This window comes from Pipistrellus hanaki, assembly GCF_964339955.1.
Source record: "Pipistrellus hanaki genome assembly, chromosome: 10".
NCBI classification, from domain to species: Eukaryota; Metazoa; Chordata; class Mammalia; order Chiroptera; family Vespertilionidae; genus Pipistrellus; species Pipistrellus hanaki.
The window spans coordinates 73,255,128-73,282,423 of NC_140512.1; the positions used below are offsets into that span (position 1 = coordinate 73,255,128).

At 60.4% G+C, this 27,296-nt stretch overlaps 1 protein-coding gene across 2 annotated transcripts; it reads right to left on the minus strand.

The window, feature by feature from the left end:
• Nucleotides 1-30: 30 nt before the first annotated feature.
• Nucleotides 31-27,296, minus strand: VIPR2 (vasoactive intestinal peptide receptor 2). Of its 2 annotated transcripts, XM_084897249.1 has the most exons (13): nucleotides 27,139-27,296; nucleotides 24,698-24,797; nucleotides 19,138-19,254; nucleotides 18,398-18,495; nucleotides 14,605-14,702; nucleotides 8,224-8,365; nucleotides 7,639-7,789; nucleotides 7,077-7,137; nucleotides 6,680-6,749; nucleotides 6,205-6,296; nucleotides 2,349-2,478; nucleotides 2,230-2,271; nucleotides 31-1,109 (listed from the first exon to the last, which is right to left on the minus strand). In XM_084897249.1, the coding sequence occupies exons 1-13, from the start codon at nucleotides 27,199-27,201 to the stop codon at nucleotides 936-938; spliced, it is 1,338 nt and encodes a 445-aa protein (XP_084753375.1). In that variant the 5' UTR covers nucleotides 27,202-27,296; the 3' UTR covers nucleotides 31-935. The 2 variants fall into 2 exon arrangements, with proteins under 2 accessions (XP_084753375.1, XP_084753374.1); XM_084897248.1 differs by lacking the exon at nucleotides 2,349-2,478 and having other exon boundaries at nucleotides 39-1,109.

Consider the following 27,296-nt stretch of genomic DNA (forward strand, 5'->3'; position numbering starts at 1 on the left):
CAGGGCTCCAAGGGGCTTCTGACACACGGGCAGATATGACAGGTTTACTGAGCTGTTTACACAGGCACACATACATGTACATTTTAAAACGATACAGCGGCTGGTCACGTCTCCTGTCAACTACCAGCAAAGCGCCCTCCGTTCCCGGGCAGGAGGCTCGTGCGGCTCTTAGGGCCGAGATGACGCCGAGGGAAGCTGTGTCCGCCCGTGACCCGGGCACAGCCCGGCTCGGGCGAACACCGTCTGTGACCCCGGACGGCGAGAGGGCCCGGCTCGGGGTGTCTGGGTGCAGACCGCCCGGCCGCTCCGCTACCATCCCTGTCGCCGCGCTCCCAGGCGGAAGGAGAGGGGCGTGTGTAAGGGGGAAGGCGCAGCAGGCCAGGTGCTCCACTGGGGGTGGCTGCACGGCCCTCTCCCTCCGCCCGTGGCCGCTCCCAGACGGCCTCCCGGCTCGCCAGGAGGCCTCAGAGCGCTGTCCTCGCAGTAAGACATGCCCTCAAACGAAGAGGACAGGGCTGCTTTCCTCAGGAGCCCTTCTCCCGTGTCTGCTGCCCGACGCCCGGCCGCGGGGGGAGGGCCTGGAGGGACGCACGGTGTCCCTCAGGCGGAGCCCTCCTAACGCAGGACCCCGGAGCACGCTGCTCCCGCGCTGTGGCCCGTGCCCGCAGCCGCGCAGCCTGGGGACCAGGCGGGCAGGGATGGCATGCGGGGGCCGCTCCCTCTGACGTCCAGGCGGGGCCTTCCCCGGCGTGGGGCCGCGCCTCTTGCTCAGGGTCACTTGGTCCCTGTTGTTCTCTTTGGAAATGGGTCTGTCCATACAGCCAAGCGACGAACAAGCAGCTGCTAGGGAACAGCTTAGCCACGAGGAGACCTCGGGCGCCCGGGCCGGCGCTGAGCGGTGCTGACTCCCCGGCTCCCGGGCGGGTTGGCCGGCACTAGATGACCGAGGTCTCCGTCTGAAGGAAGGACGGGGTGTGGGAGCCGCGGTGGGAAGGCAGGGTGCTCTCCGAGCCGGTCCTGGAGATGGACAGGCTGTGGAGCCGGCCGCCCCGTCCAGAGGGCTGGCGCGGGCACAGGCTCTGCCACTTCCTTCGCAGCTCGTGCTGCACCTGGGGGTCAGGGCAAAGCAACAGGAGCCGGTCAGGAGGTGCTCGGGTGCCCCGGGCAGGGGCACACTGCTCCCTCTGCCCCTCCTGGTGCCATCGAGGCGGGCACGGAAGGGGATGTCGACCGGGGACCGAGGGTATCCTGACTGTGGGAGCCGCTGCTGGGAGCTGGTTAAGTCCATTGACAGTGGCGGGCCCAGCGGAGCCGCGACATGCAACCTAGACCTCAGCAGAGGCCATGGGAGTGTGGGTGGAGCCTGTGCGGACAGGCTGTGCGGAGGGGTGGGCAGGTGTGAGGATGGAGGGCGGTGGCCATGGCTGGGCTCCGGGAGGCGGGAGGCGCTGTGCCGGCTGCCACACCAGCAGGAGAAAGCTGGGGGCCGGGCTGGCTGCCCAGGGCACAGCGCCTGGGGCTGTGTGAGCGTGCCTGCCCCCGAGGGGCTCAGTGCCGGGCTGGCGGCCTGCTCTGCTCTGCGGAACTGTGATTCCAGAGGGGCCACCGCAGCAGTAAACTGGGAGGGGGGTTCAAGAGCAGGAGTTGGGAGTGGCCTGGCTGAAACGGTCACCGCAGTTCCTGCAGCTGGGTGGGGACTCAGGAGCGGGACTTGGCAGAAAGATGGGCAGCGTGGGACAGTCTGGGAAGGCGCCTGACAGGAGGAGGGGGCCACGGGACAGTCTGGGAAGGCGCCTGACAGGAGGAGGGGGCCACGGGACAGTCTGGGAAGGCGCCCTTGGCTCAGGTGTCACCGGGAGCATGGGAAATGATGGGCACTCTGGGACAGAGCAGAGGGCAGGCGCCAGGGAGCAGGTGGTCTTGGAGGGCCCCCCTGCCGCTCTGGGCTCAGGGTGCCGGCACGGGCACCCATGCTCGAGGCTCGGGGCGAAGAGGCCGGGCCCCGCAGGGGGGGCGCAGGCGGGCGCGGGAGGACTCGGTCCTGGCTGCGTGGGTGGGGCCGCGCTGGCGCCTTCGCCGGCAGTGTCCAGGCTGGGGGGTTTTGGGAACCCCTCACAACCAGGTGTGCGGGCTGGCCCCTGAGGAGCTCACGAGCCCGCTGTGGCCGGCAAACCTCCCGGCCACCCTCCCGAGGCCCCTCCCCCACGCCCGCGTGGCTCCCGGACTCACGTCGCTGTTGAGGAAGCAGTAGAGAACCGCCACCGCCAGGCCCTACGGAGAGAGGCGGTCAGGGCACGCCGGCGGCAAGACAGGGCAGCCCCCGCCCGCCGCCCGCCGCCCGCCCGCACCTGGAAGGAGCCCGCGCACAGCTCCCACAGCAGCTGGAACCGGGCGGAGGCGCCCGTGGGCAGCACGGCGCACACCACGTAGTGGACGCCGAACAGCGGGATGAGCAGCAGCGTGGACTTGGTCAGCCTCCTGCAGACAGACGGACGGAGCCGGGTGTGACCGCGGCAACGCCCTGTGACCCCTCACTGTCCAGCGGGAAAGCCCAGTGCCAGGCGGGCTGCAGAGAAGGAGTGCCTCGACTTGTCCACCCTCACACCCTCCTGTCTATTCACACGCTCGCTATGCACGACCCTGGAGGACGCTCGACACTTCCTGACCACCGTCCACTCCCTCCTCCTCCTCCTCCTCCTCCTCCTCCGGCGGTGACCACCGTCCACTCCCTCCTCCTCCTCCTCCTCCGGCGGTGACCACCGTCCACTCCCTCCTCCTCCTCCTCCGGCGGTGACCACCGTCCACTCCCTCCTCCTCCTCCTCCTCCGGCGGTGACCACCGTCCACTCCCTCCTCCTCCTCCGGCGGTGACCACCGTCCACTCCCTCCTCCTCCTCCGGCGGTGACCACCGTCCACTCCCTCCTCCTCCTCCGGCGGTGACCACCGTCCACTCCCTCCTCCTCCTCCGGCGGTGACCACCGTCCACTCCCTCCTCCTCCTCCTCCTCCGGCGGTGACCACCGTCCACTCCCTCCTCCTCCTCCGGCGGTGACCACCGTCCACTCCCTCCTCCTCCTCCAGCGGTGACCACCGTCCACTCCCTCCTCCTCCTCTGGCGGTGACCACCGTCCACTCCCTCCTCCTCCTCCTCCAGCGGTGACCACCGTCCACTCCCTCCTCCTCCTCCGGCGGTGACCACCGTCCACTCCCTCCTCCTCCTCCTCCTCCGGCGGTGACCACCGTCCACTCCCTCCTCCTCCTCCGGCGGTGACCACCGTCCACTCCCTCCTCCTCCTCCTCCTCCGGCGGTGACCACCGTCCACTCCCTCCTCCTCCTCCGGCGGTGACCACCGTCCACTCCCTCCTCCTCCTCCGGCGGTGACCACCGTCCACTCCCTCCTCCTCCTCCGGCGGTGACCACCGTCCACTCCCTCCTCCTCCTCCGGCGGTGACCACCGTCCACTCCCTCCTCCTCCTCCGGCGGTGACCACTGTACACTCCCTCCTCCTCCTCCTCCTCCTCCTCCTCCGGCGGTGACCACCGTCCACTCCCTCCTCCTCCTCCTCCAGCGGTGACCACTGTCCACTCCCTCCTCCTCCTCCTCCTCCTCCTCCGGCGGTGACCACCGTCCACTCCCTCCTCCTCCTCCTCCTCCTCCTCCGGCGGTGACCACCGTCCACTCCCTCCTCCTCCTCCGGCGGTGACCACCGTCCACTCCCTCCTCCTCCTCCGGCGGTGACCACCGTCCACTCCCTCCTCCTCCTCCTCCAGCGGTGACCACTGTACACTCCCTCCTCCTCCTCCTCCTCCTCCTCCTCCGGCGGTGACCACCGTCCACTCCCTCCTCCTCCTCCGGCGGTGACCACCGTCCACTCCCTCCTCCTCCTCCGGCGGTGACCACCGTCCACTCCCTCCTCCTCCTCCGGCGGTGACCACTGTACACTCCCTCCTCCTCCTCCTCCTCCTCCTCCTCCGGCGGTGACCACCGTCCACTCCCTCCTCCTCCTCCTCCAGCGGTGACCACTGTCCACTCCCTCCTCCTCCTCCTCCTCCTCCTCCGGCGGTGACCACCGTCCACTCCCTCCTCCTCCTCCTCCTCCTCCTCCGGCGGTGACCACCGTCCACTCCCTCCTCCTCCTCCGGCGGTGACCACCGTCCACTCCCTCCTCCTCCTCCGGCGGTGACCACCGTCCACTCCCTCCTCCTCCTCCTCCAGCGGTGACCACTGTACACTCCCTCCTCCTCCTCCTCCTCCTCCTCCTCCGGCGGTGACCACCGTCCACTCCCTCCTCCTCCTCCGGCGGTGACCACCGTCCACTCCCTCCTCCTCCTCCGGCGGTGACCACCGTCCACTCCCTCCTCCTCCTCCGGCGGTGACCACCGTCCACTCCCTCCTCCTCCTCCGGCGGTGACCACCGTCCACTCCCTCCTCCTCCTCCGGCGGTGACCACCGTCCACTCCCTCCTCCTCCTCCGGCGGTGACCACCGTCCACTCCCTCCTCCTCCTCCGGCGGTGACCACCGTCCACTCCCTCCTCCTCCTCCGGCGGTGACCACCGTCCACTCCCTCCTCCTCCTCCGGCGGTGACCACTGTACACTCCCTCCTCCTCCTCCTCCTCCTCCTCCTCCGGCGGTGACCACCGTCCACTCCCTCCTCCTCCTCCTCCAGCGGTGACCACTGTCCACTCCCTCCTCCTCCTCCTCCTCCTCCTCCTCCGGCGGTGACCACCGTCCACTCCCTCCTCCTCCTCCTCCTCCTCCTCCGGCGGTGACCACCGTCCACTCCCTCCTCCTCCTCCGGCGGTGACCACCGTCCACTCCCTCCTCCTCCTCCTCCTCCTCCTCCTCCGGCGGTGACCACCGTCCACTCCCTCCTCCTCCTCCTCCAGCGGTGACCACCGTCCACTCCCTCCTCCTCCTCCGGCGGTGACCACCGTCCACTCCCTCCTCCTCCTCCTCCAGCGGTGACCACCGTCCACTCCCTCCTCCTCCTCCGGCGGTGACCACCGTCCACTCCCTCCTCCTCCTCCTCCGGCGGTGACCACCGTCCACTCCCTCCTCCTCCTCCTCCTCCTCCTCCTCCTCCGGCGGTGACCACCATCCACTCCCTCCTCCTCCTCCGGCGGTGACCACCGTCCACTCCCTCCTCCTCCTCCGGCGGTGACCACCGTCCACTCCCTCCTCCTCCTCTGGCGGTGACCACCGTCCACTCCCTCCTCCTCCTCCGGCGGTGACCACCGTCCACTCCCTCCTCCTCCTCTGGCGGTGACCACCGTCCACTCCCTCCTCCTCCTCCTCCAGCGGTGACCACTGTACACTCCCTCCTCCTCCTCCTCCTCCTCCTCCTCCTCCGGCGGTGACCACCGTCCACTCCCTCCTCCTCCTCCGGTGGTGACCACCGTCCCTCTGTCTCCTCCGGCGGTGTGCTCCGCCGAGGGCCCAGACCCTGGGTTGGAAGGAGCCGGCGATGGCCAGCTCTCGGCCACACTCCCCCGGCCTGAGCGCCGGGCTGGGCCCGCACTGCACAGCGAGCTCGCCAGGCTCCCGCACTCTCGTCGAGGTTAAAGCATCATGTCCGCTGTGAAGCGTGAGGCCCGCACAGACTGTGGTCTGAGGGGGCAGGAAGAGTCTAGATATGCCAGCGATGGTCACCACCAGACCAGTTGCTATGACACCCACTGTGGCCTGGGGACCTCCTGGCCAACCTCCTGAGGCCCCTCTCCCAAGCCAGCTTGGCCTCCCGATTGGCCCCCCACTCTGATCAGGGGTAGGGCTGGCCAATCACCCATGGACCCTCCCCCAGGCTGCTGGCCCCCAATTGGCACCCCACCCCATTGGGGCCCAGGACCACCAGCCAATCACCTGCAGCCCCTCCCCGCAGCCCACCCGGCCCTGTTCCACCCTCTCCAGGACGGGCTGGCCAGAATTCATGCACTGGGCCTCCAGGTGGACATAAAACACACATGAAGTGTGACCACGGAGAAAAGTCAGGTGGCAAACAGGCCAATGGGCAAAACACCTCGCACGGCTCCAAGGTCTCCAATGCTGAGCCTCTGCACACACGCCCCATCCCGCCCTCCACCGCGGCCGCAGACCGAGGGCTGCAGCGCCTGGAACCCGTTCTGCCCACACGCTGGCGTGGCCCCTCCCTCTCGGTGTCCAGGCTGTGAGGCCTGAGGGCAGCTGGGCCCATGGAAACACTCACTTGTACTGCGACTGCTCGCTGCCTCTGGCCTCTGGGGACGTCAGCTTCTGCAGTAAAATCCGCAAGATACTCACAAACAGGATGAAATTGATCTGCACAAAACAGATACACGTCTGTTCTCTGTTTCCCACCAGGAGGCGGGCTGGGGCCGGAGGCGGGCTGTCGTCTGCATCACGTATTGGACCCCAGCTGCTGCAGGGCATGCAAATTATTGTGGAGACACAAACAGGACAAATGGAAATCCAGCTCCTCTGACATGTCCTTGGCCCGGCTGTGACCCCCGGGGCCCCTCCCAGGAGGACACAGGAGGCTCTCTGAGGCCCCATGCTGAGGGCGCTGAGCCCAGGACAGCGATGCCCCTCCTGTGAGCGCCTCCGGAAGGCCGAGGGGACGGCTGCTTCCCTGCGCACAGGACTGGCTGGCCCTGCCCCTGCGGCCACCGCGGGCGGCTGCTGCCTCGTGCAAGATGACTTACGAGAATTGAGATTAGAATCGGGGTTCGGATCACCCACCAGGGGCCACTGTGCTCGTTGGTATCCCAGCAACTGCAGGAAGGAGAGAAGGAAAGTGACCTCACCGCCGAGTCTGTCCAGGGAGCAGTGAGGGCAGGTGCTGCAGGGATGCCCTCCGTCCCTCCTGCGCCCACAGGCCCGTGCGGAGGCACGACTGTGTGTTAGGCCTTGGCGTGACCTCGGGGGTCTGTTTGTGTATTCTCCCCGTGACAGCCTGCTGCGGGGAGGTGACACCGAAGGTCACGCAGGAGCCCGAGGGGCAGGTCCAGTCCCATGAGACCCCACAAATGAGGGTCGAAGGCGGGGTCAGTGAGGAACAGCTGGCGGTGGCACGTGGCGCACCGTGGGGCCCACACTCACCCCGTGTCTTCCAAGCAGAGCCTGGCCACGGCCCACGCGGCTGTGCATCCGGCAGGCATGCCTGCAGAGACACGCCAGTTACCCCGGCCCCTCGTCAGCCCGGCCCCAAGACCAGGGCTTTACCTCCTGTGAGCCCGTGGGGGTTATGCGTATTCCTCGCTGCGTACTGGCGGAAACGCACTGCGTGTCTGAAAGCTAACCCTGCACGGCCTGACCCACGTGACTCTGCCCTGGCGAGTGTGGTGACCGAGCCGCGGACGGAGACGTGCCCCTCTCTGTGATGTCCCCCGCGTGACCCCTTCCTGAGCCGCCGGCACTCCTGCCCTGTCTGGCTCCCATCGGTCCGCTCAGCAGTGGGGTGTGGCCAGCCTAGCCCAGCCCTGGCTCCCTGGAGAAGTGTTGGCTGCAGGGACCTCACTGTCCTGGCAGTGCCCTTCCTCACAGGGCCTGAAGGGCACCTCCTGGGGCAGCACAGGGTGTCCCAAGGGGACAGGACAGGGACCTGTGGGCTCGCGGGCGGCTGAGGGGGTCCTGGCACGGGGCTGGCGGGGGGCGGCCTTACCCCACCCGATGAGGAGGTAGGTCTGGAGGCTGCGGTCACGGGAGAAGCTGGCGGCCAGCAGGGAGTGCAGGTACAGCCCCTCCGCCAGCAGCCAGGAGAAGTTGGCCATGATACAGTACTGGAAGAACACCAGGCTCAGCTTGCAGCCCACCTGCAACGTCAGAGCAGGAGCGCATCCCGTTCAGAGAAACACCCTCAGGCGGGTGCAGCTCCCGCCCCCCACCCCCCCCAGTTGTGTAAGGAAGCAGGACACCCAGCAGAGGCCCGGACGGTGGGTGCATTTCACAGAGAGGCCCTCGCACCCCGGCCAGCGTGCAGAGCTCGCCGGAAGGTGACACAATATGTGGCAGGTGTCATGCAGCCCCAACGACAGCGGCCTGGACCCTGAGCCGTGGGCACGTGTGACCCTAGCTCCTCGCCTGCCTTCTGTCTCCTCTACCTCGTCCCATTCTCCGCCGCCCTTCTCTCTCTGCTCTTTTCCACTGTCCTCTCTTCACAAGAGACAAACAAGTAAAGAGAAACCAGCAAATGAATGGTCCCAAGAGCTGTGAGGGCCACTTCCCTCTGAGCCCCCGACGGCCTTACCCAGGAGGCCAGCTGGTCGGGGCAGTGCAGGGTGCTGGAGCCGGAGTACAGCACGCCGTCCTTGACCAGCACTGAGATGGCCCTCAGGATGAACGAGAGGAACAGGTTGAGGTGGATGTAGTTCCGGGTGCAGTGCAGCCGCCTGGGGATGGAGGGACGGACACTCAAACACCGATTTTGTGAATTTGCTCCTGAGTGAGTCCAGCAAGGCTGCTGAGCAGGATTAGCAAGCTGAAATAAACTCCTTCCTGAGACAATCAGGAGTGGAACCAGCCCTGGCCGCTGGCTCAGTGGATAGAGCGTCAGCCCACTGCGATCTGGTCAAGGGCACGTACCTCAGTTACAGGCTCCTCCCTGGCCTGGGCCCTGGTCAGGGCTCATGCAGGAGGCAACCAATCAATATTTCTCTCTATCTTCCTTCTCTCTGAAAATATCCTCGGGTGAGGATTAAAAAAAGAAGAAGAAGAAAAAGAAAAAGAAATGGAATGGAACGGAATGGAATCTAACAAAATATATAAAACAGCATAAACAAATACCTAGAAATGACTATCAGAAGAGAGGCAGACTTTATCGTAAATCAGAAAACATTATTGAAAGAAATGAAAGAAAACTAAACAAATAGGAGGATCTATTATTATCACGGATTGAATGACTCTATAAAGATACTAACTGGTCTGTCCAAACTGATCTATAAATTCAATGCCATCTAAATAAACCCCTGCAGAGGGTTTTTTTAAATGGCTACTGACAAGCTGATGTTCAAAAATTCACACATAAGTGCAAATGGCCAAACTCTCCTAATGAAAAAGAAAGCTGACAGGCTCAGACCAGTAGAAGTCAAGATTTAGGATGAAGGTGCAGAAAGCACAACAATGTCAGAATGGCAGTGAAAGGCAGAGACAGATTGCAGTGCAGTCACAGCTGCGTCAGGCTGTGGGCACCAGACGCCCGGACAGGCCTCTGGAAAGACAAGCAGGACCGACCCCACCTTGTGCCACACACTGGACTGAATGGCAGATGGACAACAGCCTGACTGTGAAAAGTGAGAATAATAGAACATCTCTGATAACAAAAGAACATGCCAACGATGTCTTAAACAGGACTCAGGGGGCACTGACCTAAAAGCCAACAAAGAATGACGTCATTAAAATCAACAACTTTTCTTCCTCAAAAGAGAGTGTAAAGCCGAACCACGAGCTGGAGATGAAATTTCTAACACCTGCCTCTGAAAAGACCCTGCTACAAGACTCCTGGAAATATTGTACACTGATAGAAAGAGACACAATGAAGAGAAAATGAGCAAACACTCAAACAGTGCTCATAAAAAAGATTTCCAAACATATGCTCTCTTTACCCACCAGGGAAATGCAAATTAAAACACAATTTTATGTTATGACTAGAGGCCTAGTGCATAAAATTTACAGGGTGGGGGGGTGTCCCTCAGCCCAGCCTGCACCCTCTCCAATCTGGGACCCCTCAAGGGATGTCCTACTGCCCGTTTAGGACTGATCCTACTGGAATCGGACCTAAACAGGCAATCAGACATCCCTCTTACAATCCAGGTCTGCTGACTCCCAACTGCTTGCCTGCCTGCCTGCCTTCCTGATTGCCCCGATCTGCTTCTGCCTGCCAGCCTGATCACCCCATAACCACTCCCTGCCAGCCTGATTGATGCCTAACTGCTCCCTTGCCAGCTTGTTTGCTCCTAACTGCCCTCCCCTGCAGACTTGGTCCCCCCTAACTGCTCTCCCTTGCAGGCCTGGGTCCTTCCCAACTGCCCTTCCCTGCAGGCCCAGTAGCCCCCAACTTCCCTCCTCTGCTGGCCTGGTCACCTCTAACTGCCCTCCCCTGCAGGCCTGATCACCCACAACTGCCCTCCCTTCCAGGCCTGGTCCCTCCCAACTGCCCTTCCCTGCAGGCCATGTTGTGGTAGCCATCTTATGTCCACATGGGAGTAGTCATCTTTGACCACATGAGGGTAGCCATCTTGTGTGTTGGAGTGATGGTCAATTTACATATTATTCTTTTATTAGATAGGATTAGATAGGATAGAGCCATTTCTGTTGGGATTTCTTTTTTAATTAAAAGGAGGTGGGGCCTAAGATTACCCCACCTGACTTTTTATTTTATTTTATTATTTTTTTAATATATTTTATTGATTTTTGTACAGAGAGGAAGGGAGATAGATAGTTAGAAACATCAATGAGAGAGAGTCATTGATTAGCTGCCTCTTGCATACCCCCTACTGGGGATATGCCTGCAACCAAGGTACATGCCCTTGACCAGAATCGAACCAGGGGCCCTTCAGTCCCCAAGCTGACGCTCTATCCATTGAGCCAAACCGGTCCCGGCTCTGTTGGGATTTATGTATCTTCTATAATTGAAACTTTGTAGCCTTAAGCAGAGGCCTGGGCCAGCCAGGGCTGCAGAAGGTTGGCTTCCTCCATCACTGGGGGTAACCCTAGCCTCCTTCTCTCTCCAGATCCGTGGTGGCAGCCATTTCTGTTTGGATTTATTTATCTTCTATAATTGAAACTTTGTAGCATTGAGTGGAGGCCTAGGCCAGCAAGGGCAGGTGGAAAGCTTGGCTTCTTCCATTGTCGGGGAAACCCAAGCCTCCCTCCTGCTCTCTGTGGCCTCAGCCATCTTTGTTGGGATTTATTTGCATATTTGCTCCTGATTGACTTGTGGGCATGGCTTGTGGGTGTAGTGGAGGTATGGTCAATTTGCATATTACTCTTTTATTAGATAGGATTACACACCCACTTGGACAGCTACAGTTTTAAAACTGATGTGAGAGACAGTCACAGGATGCAGAGTGGATAGAAGTCTCCCCTCAGCTGGTAAGCACAGCTGAGGCCACCACTTTGGGAAATGGGTGGGCAGGACCTAGAAAGACTGAAGCTATGCATAGTCTGTGAGCAGTACATGCAGCATACAGGTGAAGTCAGCCTTACTATAAATGTGTACACATATAAACACAACATGTATCTTAAGAAGTGTGCACATATGTGTAAGAGATAATACATGAGCACACGCATAGCTCCTGTTACAGTTCCACCCAAAAGGCACCACGTAGCCACTGGCAGCTAAAGAGACAAACAACGGTGTCCTCTCACTCGCACTGAGAGAGCAGGGCGCCACACGCAACAAAATGGATAGATTTCCTCTGAAATGAGAGGGAGAGAACCCACAGACAGAGGAGTGCCCTTTGCATGACTCCAAGATACGTTCACAGAGCGACAAAAGCATCATGGCCCCGGCCGAGCTGCTCCGGGCGCTGCAGCACCGGCCGCCAGCCGCTCCTGGTGAGAGTCCGCTCACCCTGGGCGCGCAGACCGCCGGCCTGCCGGAAGCCCGCACTCCCCGGAGCCTCAGTCAGTGAAGATGTTCAGTAAAAGTGAGTTTTCTGGTGTCTCCAGGGCAACCTGGAGGCTGCCCCGATGGTGGGCAACTGCTGTGGGGCCCAGTCCCCAAGCTAAGTCCCCACAGCGATGCTGCTCTGTCTCTGTGGCTTTGGGGGGCGAAGGGGAGAGAAACACTCGTCTCTCCAAACTGCCTCTTCTTCCTCTCCTCCTTTCCTCCTTCGCCTTCCCATGCTCTCACCTGTTTCTTCCCAGTGCAGTGGGTGTCATCGCTGCTACCAAGCGTGAACACACCTCCTATTTGCCAGCTCCGCCCTTGTCACCCAACTAAGCATGTCACCTGTGAGTACGGGTCTACAGTGGACGCCGGCGTGCGCAGGGCTGGAGCGTCTACCTGAGAACCAGGAGGTCACAGTTTGATTCCCAGGCAGGGCACATGCCAGGCTCAGTCCCCAGGGGGTGCGTGCAGGAGGCAGCCGATCAGAGGTTCTCTCTCATCACTGATGCTTCTCTCTCTCTGCCCCTCTCCCTTCCTCTCTGACATCAATAAAAACATTAAAAACAACACACACACAAAAGCAAAGTGTGGCTTCTAGACACGCCAGCGGGGCCGGTCCTCCATGGCGCTGGGGGTGGACCCAGACACCACGCCCCACAGCAGGTGGGCGGCTCTGCGCTCAGGGCTCCACACGGGCACACGCCTCCTCCCCTAACAACGCCCCTGGGCCCGGGAGACTCGGCTGTGGAGATGCCGTGAGGACTGGATTGCAAACACATGTCAAGGGCGTGGCCTGGCGTATTGGCAATCGCTGCTGCTCCTCGTGATGCCTGTGGGATCAGAGCTATCACGCCAACTACCTGGACCACAGGCCACGCTCGGCGGCAGCTGCCGTGACCCCAGCGAGGGCCGGCCTGTGCTTGCACCCACGCCACTGTCTCTGCATAAAACAAGGAGGTGGCAGGTAATGTGGGCTATGATGGGAAGTAGAGTTCTCCTCTGGGACTTTGGGGTCCCCTCTCTCATAGGCGTCTAGGGAAGCGGCTCCGATCTGTCCGACAGAGGGAGACAGGAGGGAACAGCTTTTGTGACCAGACCGGGCAGAGACGTCCCTGGGAGCTATTTCTGGCCATTGTGGCCCTGCCAGTAGCGGAGGCTCTGCGTCAGTGTAACCAGGAAGTCTCCCCAGCGGGACTGGCGGGGGCCGTGCACAGAGGACTGTGTTTCATATCATAAATCACTTACAGCCTCTTAACAAATCACGTCCGTGTTTCTGATAATTCCCAAACACCACGCATCTGGCTAGTAAACACGCCGCACAGGGCCAATCCGAATGCACTGCAGACGACAACAACATGGGGTTGTTTAGCTCTTGGAAAATAAGGGGAGCCCTGACTGGTGTGGCTCAGTGGATAGAGCGTTAAACTATATTAAAAAAGAAAATAAGGGGAAATATTTCTTTCTAGTTTGTTACCCTGAGTCAGCTTCCCTTCCTAAATGTTCCCTTTCTTGTTTATGCTGAAAAGTTTGAGGATATGCACCCTATGTTCTAGCAGCACCATTTACCATCCCTGAGGCTCGGAAGCAGCAGACCCGGGGATGAAGCTGTGGCACAGCTCCGCCGGGGAGCACTACTCGGCTGTAAGAAAGAAATAATTCTTACCATGTGCAACAGTGTGGAAGGACCGGGAGAGCATTATGCTAAGTCAGAGAAAGACAAGTATCACATGTCTCACTCATATGTGGAATCTAATGAACAAAATAAACTGATGAACAAAAATGGACTCAGAGACAGAAGCATGGGACAAACTGCTGAACCTCAGAGGGAAGGCAGGGGAGGGTGGGTGGGTGGGAAGAGACCAACCAATGAGCATCACCCGTGACACAGGCAGTGGGGTGCTGCGGGCCTGGGGGGAGCAGGCTGGAAGAGGTCAATGGGGAAAGAGTGAGGAGTATGTAATACTTCCAACAATAAAGATTTTTAAATGTATACATATATGTAGTAAAACATGGAACATAGTACACAAAGGTTCATGTGGTACTAGCCTTTAAAAAGAGAGTAACTAGAATATGATCAATGTTGTTCACATTTTTCGAAGTACACGTTTTTCTGAGAACTACCAGTCCTCTGATATAGGTGAGAGGCCTGAAAAATGGCAGGGACCATTTAATCCCATTTGCTGGAGGTCTCAGCTCTCTGTCACTCGTTTATTTAACTGGCAAGCATAGACATGCTGAAGTGTGTTAGGTTCTACAGACGTTCCACCTGTTATATCATGTATTTCACCTCAATATGTGAACTCTATCTCAGCAAGAAGTCATCAGATATGTGGCAATCGAAATCCTGTTACAATAAGCTCAATATTGTCCCTTTACTTTGTGCCAGTGATGGCTGGCAGGGATTTGACCCTAAGCACACTTAGTAGTGTTTTCTGGACAGAAGCATCTGTTGTAGGACGGAGGCCTCTGCCCTCCAGCCGACAAACAACATGTCCGTTCGCTGCTGAAGCAGCTGTGGAGGGTCAGGGGCAGCGAGGACACGCCTCACCACGTGGAAAACAGGCCAAATGCAGAGCCTGCCACACGCCCTGTGGGCTCCCATGGGTCCACACTTGACAGATGCACAGAGAGGTTGATAATGTGTCCAAGGTCACACAGCTGCTAGAAGACAAACCCAGGATTGGAACCAGGCAATCTGGATCCCACCTTTTCATTCTTACACAGGTACAGCACTAGCCAATGGCAAGGGTTGCTTCTGTGTTTTTACAGCATTTGCATAATATGTGACTGTATTTGGTAAGTAATGCTTGCACTGAGTTCTTGCCTCCGGCAGGATTACATCCTTATGGACGGAGTGCAGAAAAGTTAAACAAAAGGTAAATGCCGGCATCACATTCCCACCGACAGCCAGAGGGCGTGCAGACTCAGGCCGTGTTGTCTCCCCCTCAGACGCTCGGGTGTCACAACAGACAACCCCATCTTACGTTCCCCGCAGACCTGCTCATTTGTGCCACTCACCGGAAAAGGCAAAGGATGACGCTGCCTGTGGCCAGGGAAGCCAGGGAGACGCTGTAGCCCAGGGTGTAGGTGGCCTTCACCAGGACGTAGAAGGTGATCTACAAAAACAGACGAGCCGTCGTGAGCGGCCAGTGCGGGGCCGAGGGCAGTTCCAGCCTCGGATGCAGTTTGCTCAGGAGCTGCTCTTGCCTGCCGATGGCCTGGAGCCCGAGGCAGGCCCTTCACAGTCCCACCCCCAACCTCAAGGTCACACTTCCTCTTCAAACACTGCCTTCCCCTCAGTTCACTGGGTGACTTTGGAAGGAGCAGCAGGGTGAGCGGGCATCCAGGAGACCCCAGGCGGGACCAGCGACCGGCCCCTGTCCAACAGCACCTGGACTCCAGAGTAACACCGCTGCGCTTCCCATGTTTCTTTCCATCAGAACATGTGCAGCTCCAAGTGGACATTTAATCTCAGGAATGTGCACGTGCTCCAGTGACACAGGGTTCTGAAAATGCCGTGATTCAGACCAAAGAGAGGAAAATCCAGCAGTAGAAGTGGGGTGAGAGACATGGCTGAACCCCATATTCTTCCCAGGCCCACCCGCCTGACACCAGTGACCCATTTCAAATCTCCAATCAGAAACCAGGGGGGAAAAAAATGTCCCTGCTTCTGTGTTCCAGTATGTGAGAGTGTGAGCGTGTGATTGTGTGAGCATGTGTGTGAGTGTGCATCTGAGTGTGTTTGTGTTAGCACGTGGGTGAGTGTGAGTGTGTGAGCATGTGACTGTGTGCGCATGTGAGTATGACTGTGGTGTGTCAGCATGTGAAGGTGAGTGTGCGTGTGAGTATATGTGGGTGAATGTGCATGTAACTGTGTGAGTATGACTGTATGTGAGTGTGACTGGGTGAGTGTGGGTGTGTGTATATGTAACTGTGGGTGTGTATGAGTGTGACTGTGTGTGTGTATGTGAGCATGTGTGTGACTGTGTGTGTGAGCATTTTTGTGTGACTGTGTGTGTGAGCATGTGTGCATGCGTGTGACTGTGGGTGAGCATGTGTGTGAGTGTGTGGTGATGTGAACATATGTGTGCTCTACTCTTCCTCTTTCCTGGGATCTGTCTGGCAGAGGAGGGGCTGCGGGAGCCTCCGAGGTGCCTCCCGGCAGGCTAGCCGCCGGGTCAGAGCAGGCCAGGGCGCAGGCCCGGGCCGCCAGAGACGGCGCTGGGGAGGGTGGGCAGAGGGCTCTCGACCAGGGGTCTTGGGTTCGACGCCCTATAATCTGTGACTTCATTTGCTGTCCTGAGCAAACATTTGCTCTGATGCCTAATTTTGTATTTTTAATGTGCTCTTTCCCCTAAGCCAGGCGTCACTTTAAGCTCGGGCCCCTGTGGCTCAGGGAGGTTGTGGCCGCACCCCGTCCGCCTCCCTGTGGACCGGGGTGTACAGGGCCGCCTGCCTGGGTGTGGCCAGGCGGACGGATGCTCTCAGAGGCTTTGATTCGATGCCCGTCCTCAGGACCACCCCCAGCGGGGGGCACAGGGCTGCTTCCGTCTGCGATGGGCTTCCTGTCCCCACACACTGCCGGCCCCCTCGCTGAGCCCGCCCAGTCCCTTCAGGGCCCCGTGAGCCTATGTCCTGCCCGGAGCGCTCCCCCGAGCGGCAGCGGCCAGCACTTCCCAGCGAGGGCGGCTCACTGCGCTCGCCCGGCCTCTGCGGCCTGAGGGACTGTCAGCCCTTCTCCTGAAGGTCCCCATCTGCCTGTCCAGTCTGCACCTCCAGGGCCCCGTGGCACAAACTGCCAGAGGCCTGAGCCCAGCCTTGGGTTCCCCTGGACGCAGCCCCGAAAAGTGTGGGGCTCCCCCAGAGCTGGGCTCCATCGCCACCGGCCAAGGAGGGGAGCAGGCACCTCCGGCAGGCTCTGGGTCCAAGGGGGGCGCTCGTGGCGGGGCCTTAGCCCGCTCCTTCCTGAGGTCCCCTTCCCAGCGCTGAGCCTGGGCTCTGCTTCGGGCTCCGCCCCTCCTGGGTGAGCACCTTCCCTGGACACCGCACCCGGGCAGCGGGCCCTCCGCTGTTGAGAGACCCCTTCCCCATGGCGGGTCCAGGGTGCCTTGCTCCGGCTCCGCCGAAAGCGCATCGGAGTGGCCGGCGATGGTCCCGTGAACCATCTGACCGTGCGTCTCCTGTGCTCAGGCGGCCTGGCCGGGGCGTTTGCCGTGGGCCGGGCTGTGCGGCCGCGGGAACACTGGCTCGCTGCCGCTGTCCATCATCCCAGTCTCCTGCCTGGCCTTGTCCTGCCGGCCCCACGGCCCTGCTCCCGGCCACCCCGTTCTGACGAGCCACGCATGAGGACCGTCTCCGTGGCCCTCACACCACGGCGGCCATCCTCTGCTTCAACGGAAGCGAAGCGGGACTGCCTGCGCTCAGGCTGGTAGCTGGCAGCGTGAGCAGCCACGTGAGGTCCGGGACACCCCCATCAGCCCGGTCCTGCCTCCCCGGGCAGGCGCTGGGCACGTGGGCGCGTCCCGGAGGGCAGTGGGGACACCGAGCACAGGGTGAGGGGGCTCCGGGCCGGGGGGACCTGGTGGAGGGGCCAATCGCGTGAGCGGAGTCACTGCGGCGTCTGGAGGAGGGAGGGAGCGGGCGTATTTTTAGGGTTATGGCATAATATGGAAGAAATGTGTCCGCCTGGTCCACGGGTCGGCTGAAATGCCAAACAGCTCCCGGCTAAATTTAGCAGAAGTGTTCTTCAGTCAAGAGCCGTGGCAGCTCGTGTATACGAGTGCCTCCGGGAGCGCCTGGCACGGGCGCGTGGTGCCTGCGTGGCCTGCGTCCCCGGGGCTCTCGGGGAAGCTGTTTTGTTTTCCTCGAACTTAACTGACTTAGAAACGAGCAAAGACTGCACCCGACACCCAGGGCAGAGCGTGCAGTGTGAGCGGGAGCCCTGATAAAACCCTGGGTCTGGGGAGAAGAGGGGGGGGGACTGAGACCGGGGCACTGGGCAGGCCCCCCGTGCGCTGGCCGGCCAGGCCGGGGCCAACGCACTCACAGAGTTCACATCGGAAATAATTCCCTAAACAGCCACATATTCAAAGTATTTGCAGAAGCTGCATCTGGAAGAAAAATCATCGTTTTGGTTTTGTGCCGTTTTCTCCACTTTCAGACATGAAACTGCCGGACTTTCTAATCCGTTAGGGACGTGCCTTGTGAATGTGCAGAATCTACGAAACGTGCAAGAAACAGCTCTTCGAGCGGGAGGTGAACGCGTCAGCTGGACACTCTGGCTTCACCAGGCAGGCCCTGGAGCGCCCCCACCGTGGGATCTGGGAGCCCGAACGTGAGGGCCGCTCACTCTGGAGGGGCCGGCATTGCCGAAGGAAGCCACCGTGCATGGGTGCTGGTGCTAGGAGGTCGGTAGAGGGGCAGGAAGAGTGGAGGCCACAGGTGACTGCAGGGGCCCCCTCCTGGCCCCGACCTGTGCCCTGGGCCCCCTCCTGGCCTGGCCTGAGCGGCCCCATGGTGCCTGCAGAGGGGATGTGCCAGGATGCAGCCGCCAGTGGACGAACAGGCTCTGCTTCTCAGGCTGCAGAGATGTGGGGGGTCTGTCTCCGTGCAGCGGGGCTCGCCGGGGCTCTGCCGCACCGGAAGGCAGCAGGACAAGACGCCCAGAGGCAGAGGGCGCCGGGGCTGGTCCAGGGGGAGCCTCGTAGCAGGGCCAGCGAGAGCACGGCCTCTCTGCCCCGCACACCCTGGGCCTGACCCTGGAGAGGCAGCGCTGGGGCACGAGGGTCCCTCCGAGGCGGCCTCGCCTCACCTGGCTCCTGTCCTCGGGGTCACGGTAGCCGCATGCATCCATGAAGTCCGGGAAGGTTTGCGACCACCCGTCGCTCGTGCAGTTCTTGCTGATGTTCCCTGGAAGGTAGAGTGTGGTGTCCGGATGGAAGGTCGTTCCTTCCTGCACCCCCCTCCCCCACCTACAGGGGTCAGCGTCTGTTCTCCCGTCCACCCTGGACACTGCCCGGACCAGAGGGATCCTGCAGGCTCCGCTCCTGTCTGTTTCCAGGCAGGTTTCCTCCGGTGACTGAAGCCGGGCCGTCCAAGACAAGGCCAAACAAAGCCCCTCCCGGGAGCAGCCCAGAGGCCTGCAGCGCGGGAGCCGGGAGGCGCCTTCCGGTTCTGGAAACTCAGAGGGAAACAGGTGCTGGAGCCTCAGAGCCCGGTTAGGGCAGAGGCCGCAGAATCTCAGCCTCACACAGGCACCTCCCTCCCGAGGCTGTGGCACCTCCGCCCCGCCCCGCCCCCCACACTCTGCTGGTGGCTCGGCTTTGAGTGGTCAAAGTAAAACGTCGAGGCCATGTGTACTCGACCCTGCCTGCCCCATGCCCGCTCCGGGGCTCTGGTCTGTGGTTTGGCGCACAGGGTCCTGCCTGCCAGCCTCTCCCTAAGGCTGCTCTGAGGGGGTCCCCCGCCTCGCCCAGTGAAGGGAGGGTGCCCGCTCCGGCCGCCCGAGGGAGAAGCAGACCCCGGGCGCCCTAGAGACGCAGGGCGGAGTACCTGGTTTGCCGTGAAGGCTGCCGAACACCTTGAACACCGTGGGGCAGGGCACCGTGACGGTCTCGCCGATGTCCGCGGGGCGCCAGCACGTGAGGTTGTCCCAGGCGCCGCTGCAGGCTGCGGCGGGAGGGAGAGGCACAGAGCGGCGGTCAGGGGCGGGTGTGAATCTTTGCAAACAGACACCGGCTCATTAGATACCTATCTCGCACATTACTTTTCTGTGAAATAAACATGTACCAACGAATTCCTGAGAACAGCGCAGCTGTGTGCTCCTCAGCGTGCAAACCCCGACGTGCGGAAACCCGGCGAGCCCGCCGCACAGCTCTGCGCTCACGGGCGCAGTAAGCGATCCCGCTGACTCGGCCCAACGGGCACCTCTGGGCCTCAGGTTTGGGGCTCTGTCACCGAGATGCCAGGCCACTTTTAAGAGCAAATGTCCCCGGAACCCTCCACTCAAAGCGGAGCCACAAGCAGAGTTTGGGGGGCGGGGAGGAGGTGCCACAGCCAGGTCACTCCAGCGCCCCTCCCGGACACCCCTCCCCCGAAACAGCAGGGCTGAGAGGAGCTTCCTCCTGCAGGGCCTTGTGCCGGGCTGCCTGCAGGCACTTACTGGTCAATGCCCGCACCCCGAGACTTCTATCCACAGCCCGGCCCCGACCAAAGCCGGGGTGCAGTCCCAAGAGGAGCCAGTGCTGAGCTGTGACAAAGCACCCGCAGCGTTGCAGACCCTCTCCCCCTGGGGGAGGCCACTGGACAAAGGACACGTGCAGGGCGCCGGGTCCCAGTTCTGGGGCACCTGCCTTTGGATCGTAACGACATCCTATGACATGTAACGTGCCGTATATACATCGACGTTTTTACTAAACGGGCGTTGTCTGTACCAGCCTCTCCCTCGCTCCTGTTTAGCAATGTCACAGTTTTGGTGCTGTGCACCCTCGTGTGTAAAGGCTTCCTGATATTCCGTGGTGTGGAGTCAGCACAACCAGCCCTGAGCCACCAGGAGCCCTCAGCTGTGAGCAGACAGTGCGGGAGCTCCTTGTCCGCGGAGAGGGAGGGCCTCTCGCCCTGTGGCGGGAGCGACGGGAGGACGTCCTCTTCCAAGTGGCCCGAGAGTCCCTGAGGGAGGCTGTCTGGCCACAGGGGGCAGCTCTGGGAGGCGGGGGCAGCTGGGCTGGGAGCTGCCACCGTCCAGGAAGGCCTGCAGCCTCAGAACCGAGTGGAATGACTCGCCAATGGGATTGCAAGTTCCCTTTTAAAAATGGCCTCATCCTTCCCCTGAGCCTGGCCCTTGCTGGGACCTGACTCCCTGCCAAGCAGTCTCAGCCGCTGGCGGTGAGGCGGCGGGAGGAGGTGCTGTCTGCTGCCTGTCCTGTCGGGAGGCCCCGATGATAGTACAGCCGTCCTCCGCTGGGGCTGGGAGGAGGGGCGGCACGCAGCTCTTGCTGCAGATGCTCCAGGTCAGTGGGCACTGGGCGTCCAAAGACCACAGACAGGCTGCCTGCCCTCTGACCTCTCCCTGCACCCCACGCAGCTGTTTCCCTCAGGCCTGGGACCCTCTAGCCTAAGCATGTCACACTCGTGCCCACAGGCCTCATGTGTCCCACATGCATATTTTGCTGCAAAGCCAATATAACAGTAAGGGAGAAACGTTTTAATAAAAATTTCATAACTAAATTTTTACAATATCTCATTATATATAATCTATCTGTAATAATAAAAGCATAACATGCTAATCAGACCAGATAACCTTCTGAATGAAGCCAAGGCTGAGAGGGGAGCCTGGGCCCCGGGTGCCAGAGGGAAGCCCGTGCTGGCATCCAGGGGAAGGAAGGTCTCCTCTTGCTTGAATTTCATGCACCGGGCCTCTAGTCTGCATACATAAACAGGGAACATGGAGTTAGCCAGGCATCACCACCGGCTCAGGGGGAGGCTGCATTGCCTCCAGCCCCAGTGGGCACATAGCAGAAATGGGCGTGCTCCGAGTGGCCACGCAGTGTGGCTCAGAGCACTCTCCTGGTGGGTGGTGGCAGTGGCTGGAGCGAAGCAGCCCAGGTCCTGGGTGCCTGAGGGAAGCCAGTACCTGCAAACGGGGGAAGGAAGGCCTAGTCTTGCATGAATTTTGTGCACCAGGCCTCTAGTATATATAAAAGTCTAACATGCTAAGTGTCTGACCACCTGGTTGCTATGATGTGCACTGACCACCAGGGGGCAGATGCTCCATGAAGGAGCTGCTGTGACGCACACAGAGAAGTGGCACCATGGACTTAGCGCCCACAAAACAATACTCGGCTTCCCCCAAGTGGAACACAGGCCCAAACCACCCCAGAGCAACAGCCCACTAAATTGCAGCCAACGCCCAGCTGGACGGCCTGGGGAGCGGCCGGAGCGGCTGCCCGAGTGCAGCCCCTGCCTGAGGAGAAGGCAGAGCCTGCAAAGTGCTTTCTGACGCTGTGCCGGGCAGTCTGTGCCACGTGTGGGCAGCTCCCAGCCCATGTCCACAGCTGGGCTGCTGTCGGGGCACCTGCACCCCGAGGATTCCCCAAGGGCCCGGCTCATCCACGGGAAGGAGGGTTCCGTGGGACCCTCAGCGGTTGCCGGCACTGGGTGTGGAGAGGAGCGGGTCCCTGACCACGAACTAGAGGATTCTAACTGCCCTCCTCGTCTCCGCTCCGTCTCTCCTCTCCCTACGTCTCCTGGGTTCCCGAGGGCCCACCCAGTGGCCATGACGACTGCTTTGTCACGAGGCCCCAGTTGGTGGGACCCAGTCTCTTTGATGTCGTAGGACCGATGGTCAGTGTGTGGGGACAGAAGCCCTGTCTGTGGTGAGGTGAGCCACTCCATCAGCCTCTCTCTGGACACAGTTAACGGGAACCGCGAGGTGCAGCCACCGGCACCGCGTGACGTGGATAGTGCTCCTGAGGCCGGAAGAGCCTGGAGGCCAGGCCTGCGCCAAGGCTCCGGCAGTCCAAACGCAACACAAAAGAAAATGTATAAATTCTCCCTAATATGTTCGATTCACTAGCAGTTTAAACGATAACAATTCAGATATATTTGGACACATAAAATGTTAGTTAAACTAATCTCACGTGTTTCTTTTTACTTGTTTTAATGTGGCTCCTGGAAAGTCCACAGCTGCCCAGCCAACCCTCTTCTGTTTCTACTGGGCAGCGCCATCTGCGCGAGCAGGGTGTGCACGGAGCCGGCTGTGTCGGAGCCGGGTCTGTAGGGAGCCAGGTGTGCATGGAACCGGGTGTGCACGGAGCAGGGTGTGCACGAAGCCGGGTGTGCATGGAGCCGGGTCTGTACTGAGACCGGTCTGCACGAAGCTAGGTGTGCACGGAGCCGGGTCTGTACAGAGACCGGTCTGTACGGAGCCAGGTGTGCATGGAGTCGGGTGTGCACGGAGCAGGGTGTGCACGGAGCCGGGTCTGTACAGAGACCGGTCTGCACGGAGCCGGGTGTGCACGGAGCAGGGTCTGCACGGAGCCAGGTGTGCACGGAGCCGGGTCTGTACAGAGACCGGTCTGTACGGAGCCAGGTGTGCATGGAGCCGGGTGTGCACGGAGCAGGGTGTGCATGGAGCCGGGTGTGCACGGAGCAGGGTGTGTCGGAGCTGGGTCTGTACGGAGACCGGTCTGTACGGAGCCGGGTGTACATAGAGCCGGGTGTGCACAGAGCCCGGTCTGTATGGAGCCGGGTGTGCACGGAGCCGGGTGTGCACGGAGCCCGGTCTGTACAGAGCTGGGTGTGCACGGAACCGGGTGTGCACGGAGCAGGGTGTGTCGGAGCCGGGTCTGTACGGAGACGGGTCTGTACGGAGCCAGGTGTGCACGGAGCAGGATGTGTTTGAGCCGGGTCTGTACCGAGACCGGTCTGCATGGAGCCGGGTGTGCACAGAGCAGGGTGTGTCGGAGCCGGGTGTGCACGGAGCAGGGTGTGCACGGAGCCGGGTGTGCACGGAGCCCGGTCTGTACGGAGCCGGGTGTGCACGGAACCGGATGTGCACGAAGCAGGGTGTGTCGGAGCCGGGTCTGTACGGAGACGGGTCTGTACGGAGCCAGGTGTGCACGGAGCAGGATGTGTTTGAGCCGGGTCTGTACGGAGACCGGTCTGCATGGAGCCGGGTGTGCACAGAGCAGGGTGTGTCGGAGCCGGGTGTGCACGGAGCAGGGTGTGCACGGAGCCGGGTGTGCACAGAGCCCGGTCTGTATGGAGCCGGGTGTGCACGGAACCGGATGTGCACGGAGCAGGGTGTGTCGGAGCCGGGTCTGTACGGAGCCAGGTGTGCACGGAACCGGGTGTGCACGGAGCCGGGTATGCACGGAGCCTGGTCTGTACGGAGCCGGGTGTGCACGGAACCGGGTGTGCATGGAGCCGGGTGTGTCGGAGCCGGGTCTGTACGGAGACCGGTCTGTACGGAGCCAGGTGTGCACGGAGCAGGGTGTGTTTGAGCCGGGTCTGTACGGAGACCGGTCTGCATGGAGCCGGGTGTGCACAGAGCAGGGTGTGTCGGAGCTGGGTGTGCACGGAGCAGGGTGTGCACGGAGCCGGGTGTGCACGGAGCCTGGTCTGTACGGAGCCGGGTGTGCACGGAACCGGATGTGCACGGAGAAGGGTGTGTCGGAGCCGGGTCTGTACGGAGCCAGGTGTGCACGGAGCAGGGTGTGCACGGAGCCGGGTGTGCACGGAGCCTGGTCTGTACGGAGCCGGGTGTGCACGGAACCGGATGTGCACGGAGAAGGGTGTGTCGGAGCAGGGTCTGTACGGAGCCGGGTCTGTACGGAGCCGGGTGTGCACGGAACCGGGTGTGCACGGAGCAGGGTGTGTCCGAGCCGGGTCTGTACGGAGACCGGTCTGTACGGAGCCGGGTGTGCACGGAGCCGGGTATGCACGGAGCCGGTCTGCACCGGCTGTTTTAACATATGGCCTTTCTTTGAATTTAATTTTTTCTCTTAAAAAGGATAAAGTAATGACATAGACCAGAGACAAGGAAAGCTGAAGGAGGAAGGGCTTGCTTCTGTTTATAACCTGTGTGCCACGCAAGACCTTGTGGCTACTCATGTGCCCGAGCCGGCTCAGGGCCTGCGCCCCAGCCACCCTGCTGACCGGAAGGCACTGACACTGGGCCTGTCTTCAGGGGAACAAACATCTTGTTTTCCTGCTTGAGTTCCGACAAGTTTCCATTGTTCTTAACGGACCAAAATCACCTGTGATGTCACTGAGGATTAAAATGCAGGAAACCAGATAAACACTCCTGGAAAACGGAGTTGCTTTTGCAAAGCAGGGAACATCCATGACATTATTTTAGTAGCAGTTGCTATTGTCTCAAACCATGGAGACAGTTTCTGTGAAGGACATGAGCTTTCTTTTAAAAAGTTTGTGTGAAGGGCCTTCCCCTCCATATGAGTTTTACCAGAAGTTTATTAAAAAGTGTGAAAATAGACCTGTTTTCTTTTTTTAAGATACAGGTGACCCGCAACACCTGTTTACAGAGGGGGTGAGCTGTTTGCTGCAGTGTGCCCCTCCTCTCCCGCACGCCTCACCGCCAGGCCTGCCTTACCTTTGTGAGCCCCTGGCTGGGCCGTGAGGAGGTCGGCACATTTTGCTTCCTCCTCCTGCATTTCCAGGTGAACTTGGCACTCGGGGTGAACGCTGCTCACCTGGTCAGTGTTTAAAAAAGCAGAAATGAGTAAAAATTCTTCCCTAAGCGGACACTCAAGCAAATGTTCCACAAAACCTCAAAACTGAAGTTTTACTCTGCTTCCAAACAAATGGTCATTGAAAGCGAGCACCTTCATGTTTCTGGCAGGATTAGCTTAAAAGCTGACGGTTTCCTTTGTGAAGTAATCATAAAAGCGATATAAAACCCACCAGCATGTCGTCTGAACAGGAAAGCAAACTCACAGAGTACATGGCATGTTGGCATGTTGCTAGAGTACAATTTGGCAGCAATGGAGCTCTTTAACCCAATAACTCTTTTATTTATTTATTTATTTTAAAATATTTTATTGATATTTTACAGAGAGGAAGGGAGAGAGAAAGAGAGCCAGAAACGTTGATGAGAGAGAAACATCGACCAGCTGCCTCTTGCACACCCCCTACTGGGGATGTGCCCGCAACCAACGTACATGCCCTTGACCGGAATCGAACCTGGGACCTTTACATGCCCTTGACCGGAATCGAACCTGGGACCTTTCAGTCGCAGACCGACGCTCTACAACTGAGCCAAACCGGTTTCGGCCCCAATAACTCTTTTAAAAAATATATTTTTTTTATTGATTTTTTACAGAGAGGAAGGGATAGAGTTAGAAACATCGATGAGGGGGAATCATCGATCAGCTGCCTCTTGCACACCCCCCACTGGGGATGTGCCCGCAACCAACGTACATGCCCTTCACCGGAATCGAACCCAGCACCTTTCAGTCCGCAGACCGACGCTCTATCCACTGAGCCAAACCGGTTTTGGCCATAACTCCATAACTTTCAACATTTGAGTCCTCCATGTCATAGCCCTGATTTAATGACAGCGAGTCCGTGTTCACTGGTGAGACCAGCCAAGGAGCCGCCTAGAAGCCAGCAGCCTCCCATCCACACGAGAGCCCACTGGGATGACCTATCCGCCGGGGCTGCAGGCCACCGTAGGAACCCCACCTGAGGATTTGGGGTGAAGAGAAGATGGGCGGGAGGCGGGAAGAGGGAATGTGGGCAGTCACACCCCCGCCACTAAACAAGACCTTCCAGAGCTGTTCCCGTGCAAGACACACAGCAAGGCCCCTGTGCTGGCCGCATCGCTCTGCGAGCAGAGCCCGGGCTCCATTTCCCCGGCCCCAGCGCCCAGTGCAGGCTGGCTGGGCACCCCTCCCGCGTCTGAACAGAATTCTGCTTTTACTGAAGAAAGTCATGCGCATGGGCACGTTCTAGCCGCCTGTTCCATGTCCTCCCGCTGACAACGCCATCGGAAGGAGCCCGTTAAGCTTCTCGCCAGGAGAAGGGCCCGGAAACTGAGCGCTGCTGCTTTCAGCGCGGCTGTCTCCTCTGTTAAAACAGACCGGGTGTTTGCCCAATCCCGCGGCAGCCACCAGCGACAGCCTCTTCCCGCCCGCTTTCCCGTGCGAGCAGCGGGGGGTTAAATGTCAGGATTAGAGGCATTCTATTGGCTTAAAAAGGAAAAACAAATTTTTGTTAAGGCATTAAAATACATAGTGACATTCTTGGAATGCACGTATTCGGGGGCATCTTAGAAGTTAAAGCAACATTAGCCTTAATTCTGGGTACTTTTAACCAACTAGCTCCCCCTTTTTATTAGATTTATCGGGGTGCCACTTATCAGAGCATCCAGGGAGCGGTGTGCCACGGCGCACCTGGTCCCCGTCCTCCGCGCCCCGATAATTAACAAAATTATACGGGTTTCGGGCACAGTTCTAGGGCGCCTGTGCCTGGGCTGTGCTCCCCACACAGCAGCCTGTTGCAAACAGAGGAGGACCGGACAGGGTCCTCAGTGCGGAGCGTCCCCCCCAGGCTGGGGCTGGGCCCCCCTCCATGTCTGAACAAAATTCTGCTTTTACTGTTGACCAGCTCCAGCCAACACTGAGTATTGAGGGGTGGGGGGGAGGTAGGTTCACCCCTAAACCCGAAATGCCCGGCAATGGCAGCTTCCCCGCGGCTCTGACAGGCTGAAGGACAGGGGTGGCAGAGGTGACAAACCTCCCGCTCTTCTGTAACAAACAGACCCGGAGTTTCCACAGGGGAGTTTCCAGGGCCCATCGCGTCACCTGACACCAAATGGCAGCATCAGACTCCGTCCCCTGACCCGTCCCCGCTGGGCCTACTGGGCGCCGGTCCGGTCCGGTCCGCTAGTCCCGGAGGGCGGCAGGGAGGAGGCGACCGCCGCTTCCGACCGGCCCTGTCCTGCTCCTCGCGGCGCCGGGTCCTGCTGCCCGGACCCGGGGGGGCGCGGAGGGGGGGGCGGTCGGGGCGGCGGGCGGTCGGGGCCGCACTCACCGGGGCGAGCAGCCAGCCGCAGCAGGTCAGCAGCGCGGGCGGCAGCAGCGCCAGCGCCCTCATCTCGCCTCCGCCGCGTCCACATGGGGCGCAGCCTGAGCTCCCCGACCTCACACCCGGCGAGCGCAGCTGCCGCCCCGCCCCGCGCCCGCCCCGCG

Excerpts from the sequence above, each read along its gene's own strand:
- VIPR2 (XM_084897248.1), bottom strand. The coding sequence starts at position 27,201 with ATGAGGGCGCTGGCGCTGCTGCCGCCCGCGCTGCTGACCTGCTGCGGC. Across the intron at positions 24,798-27,138 it reads GCGGCTGGCTGCTCGCCCCG|GTGAGCAGCGTTCACCCCGA; the intron begins GTGAGTGCGGCC and ends AACACTGACCAG. Across the intron at positions 7,138-7,638 it reads CTACCTCCTCATCGGGTGGG|GCATGCCTGCCGGATGCACA; the intron begins GTAAGGCCGCCC and ends GTGTCTCTGCAG.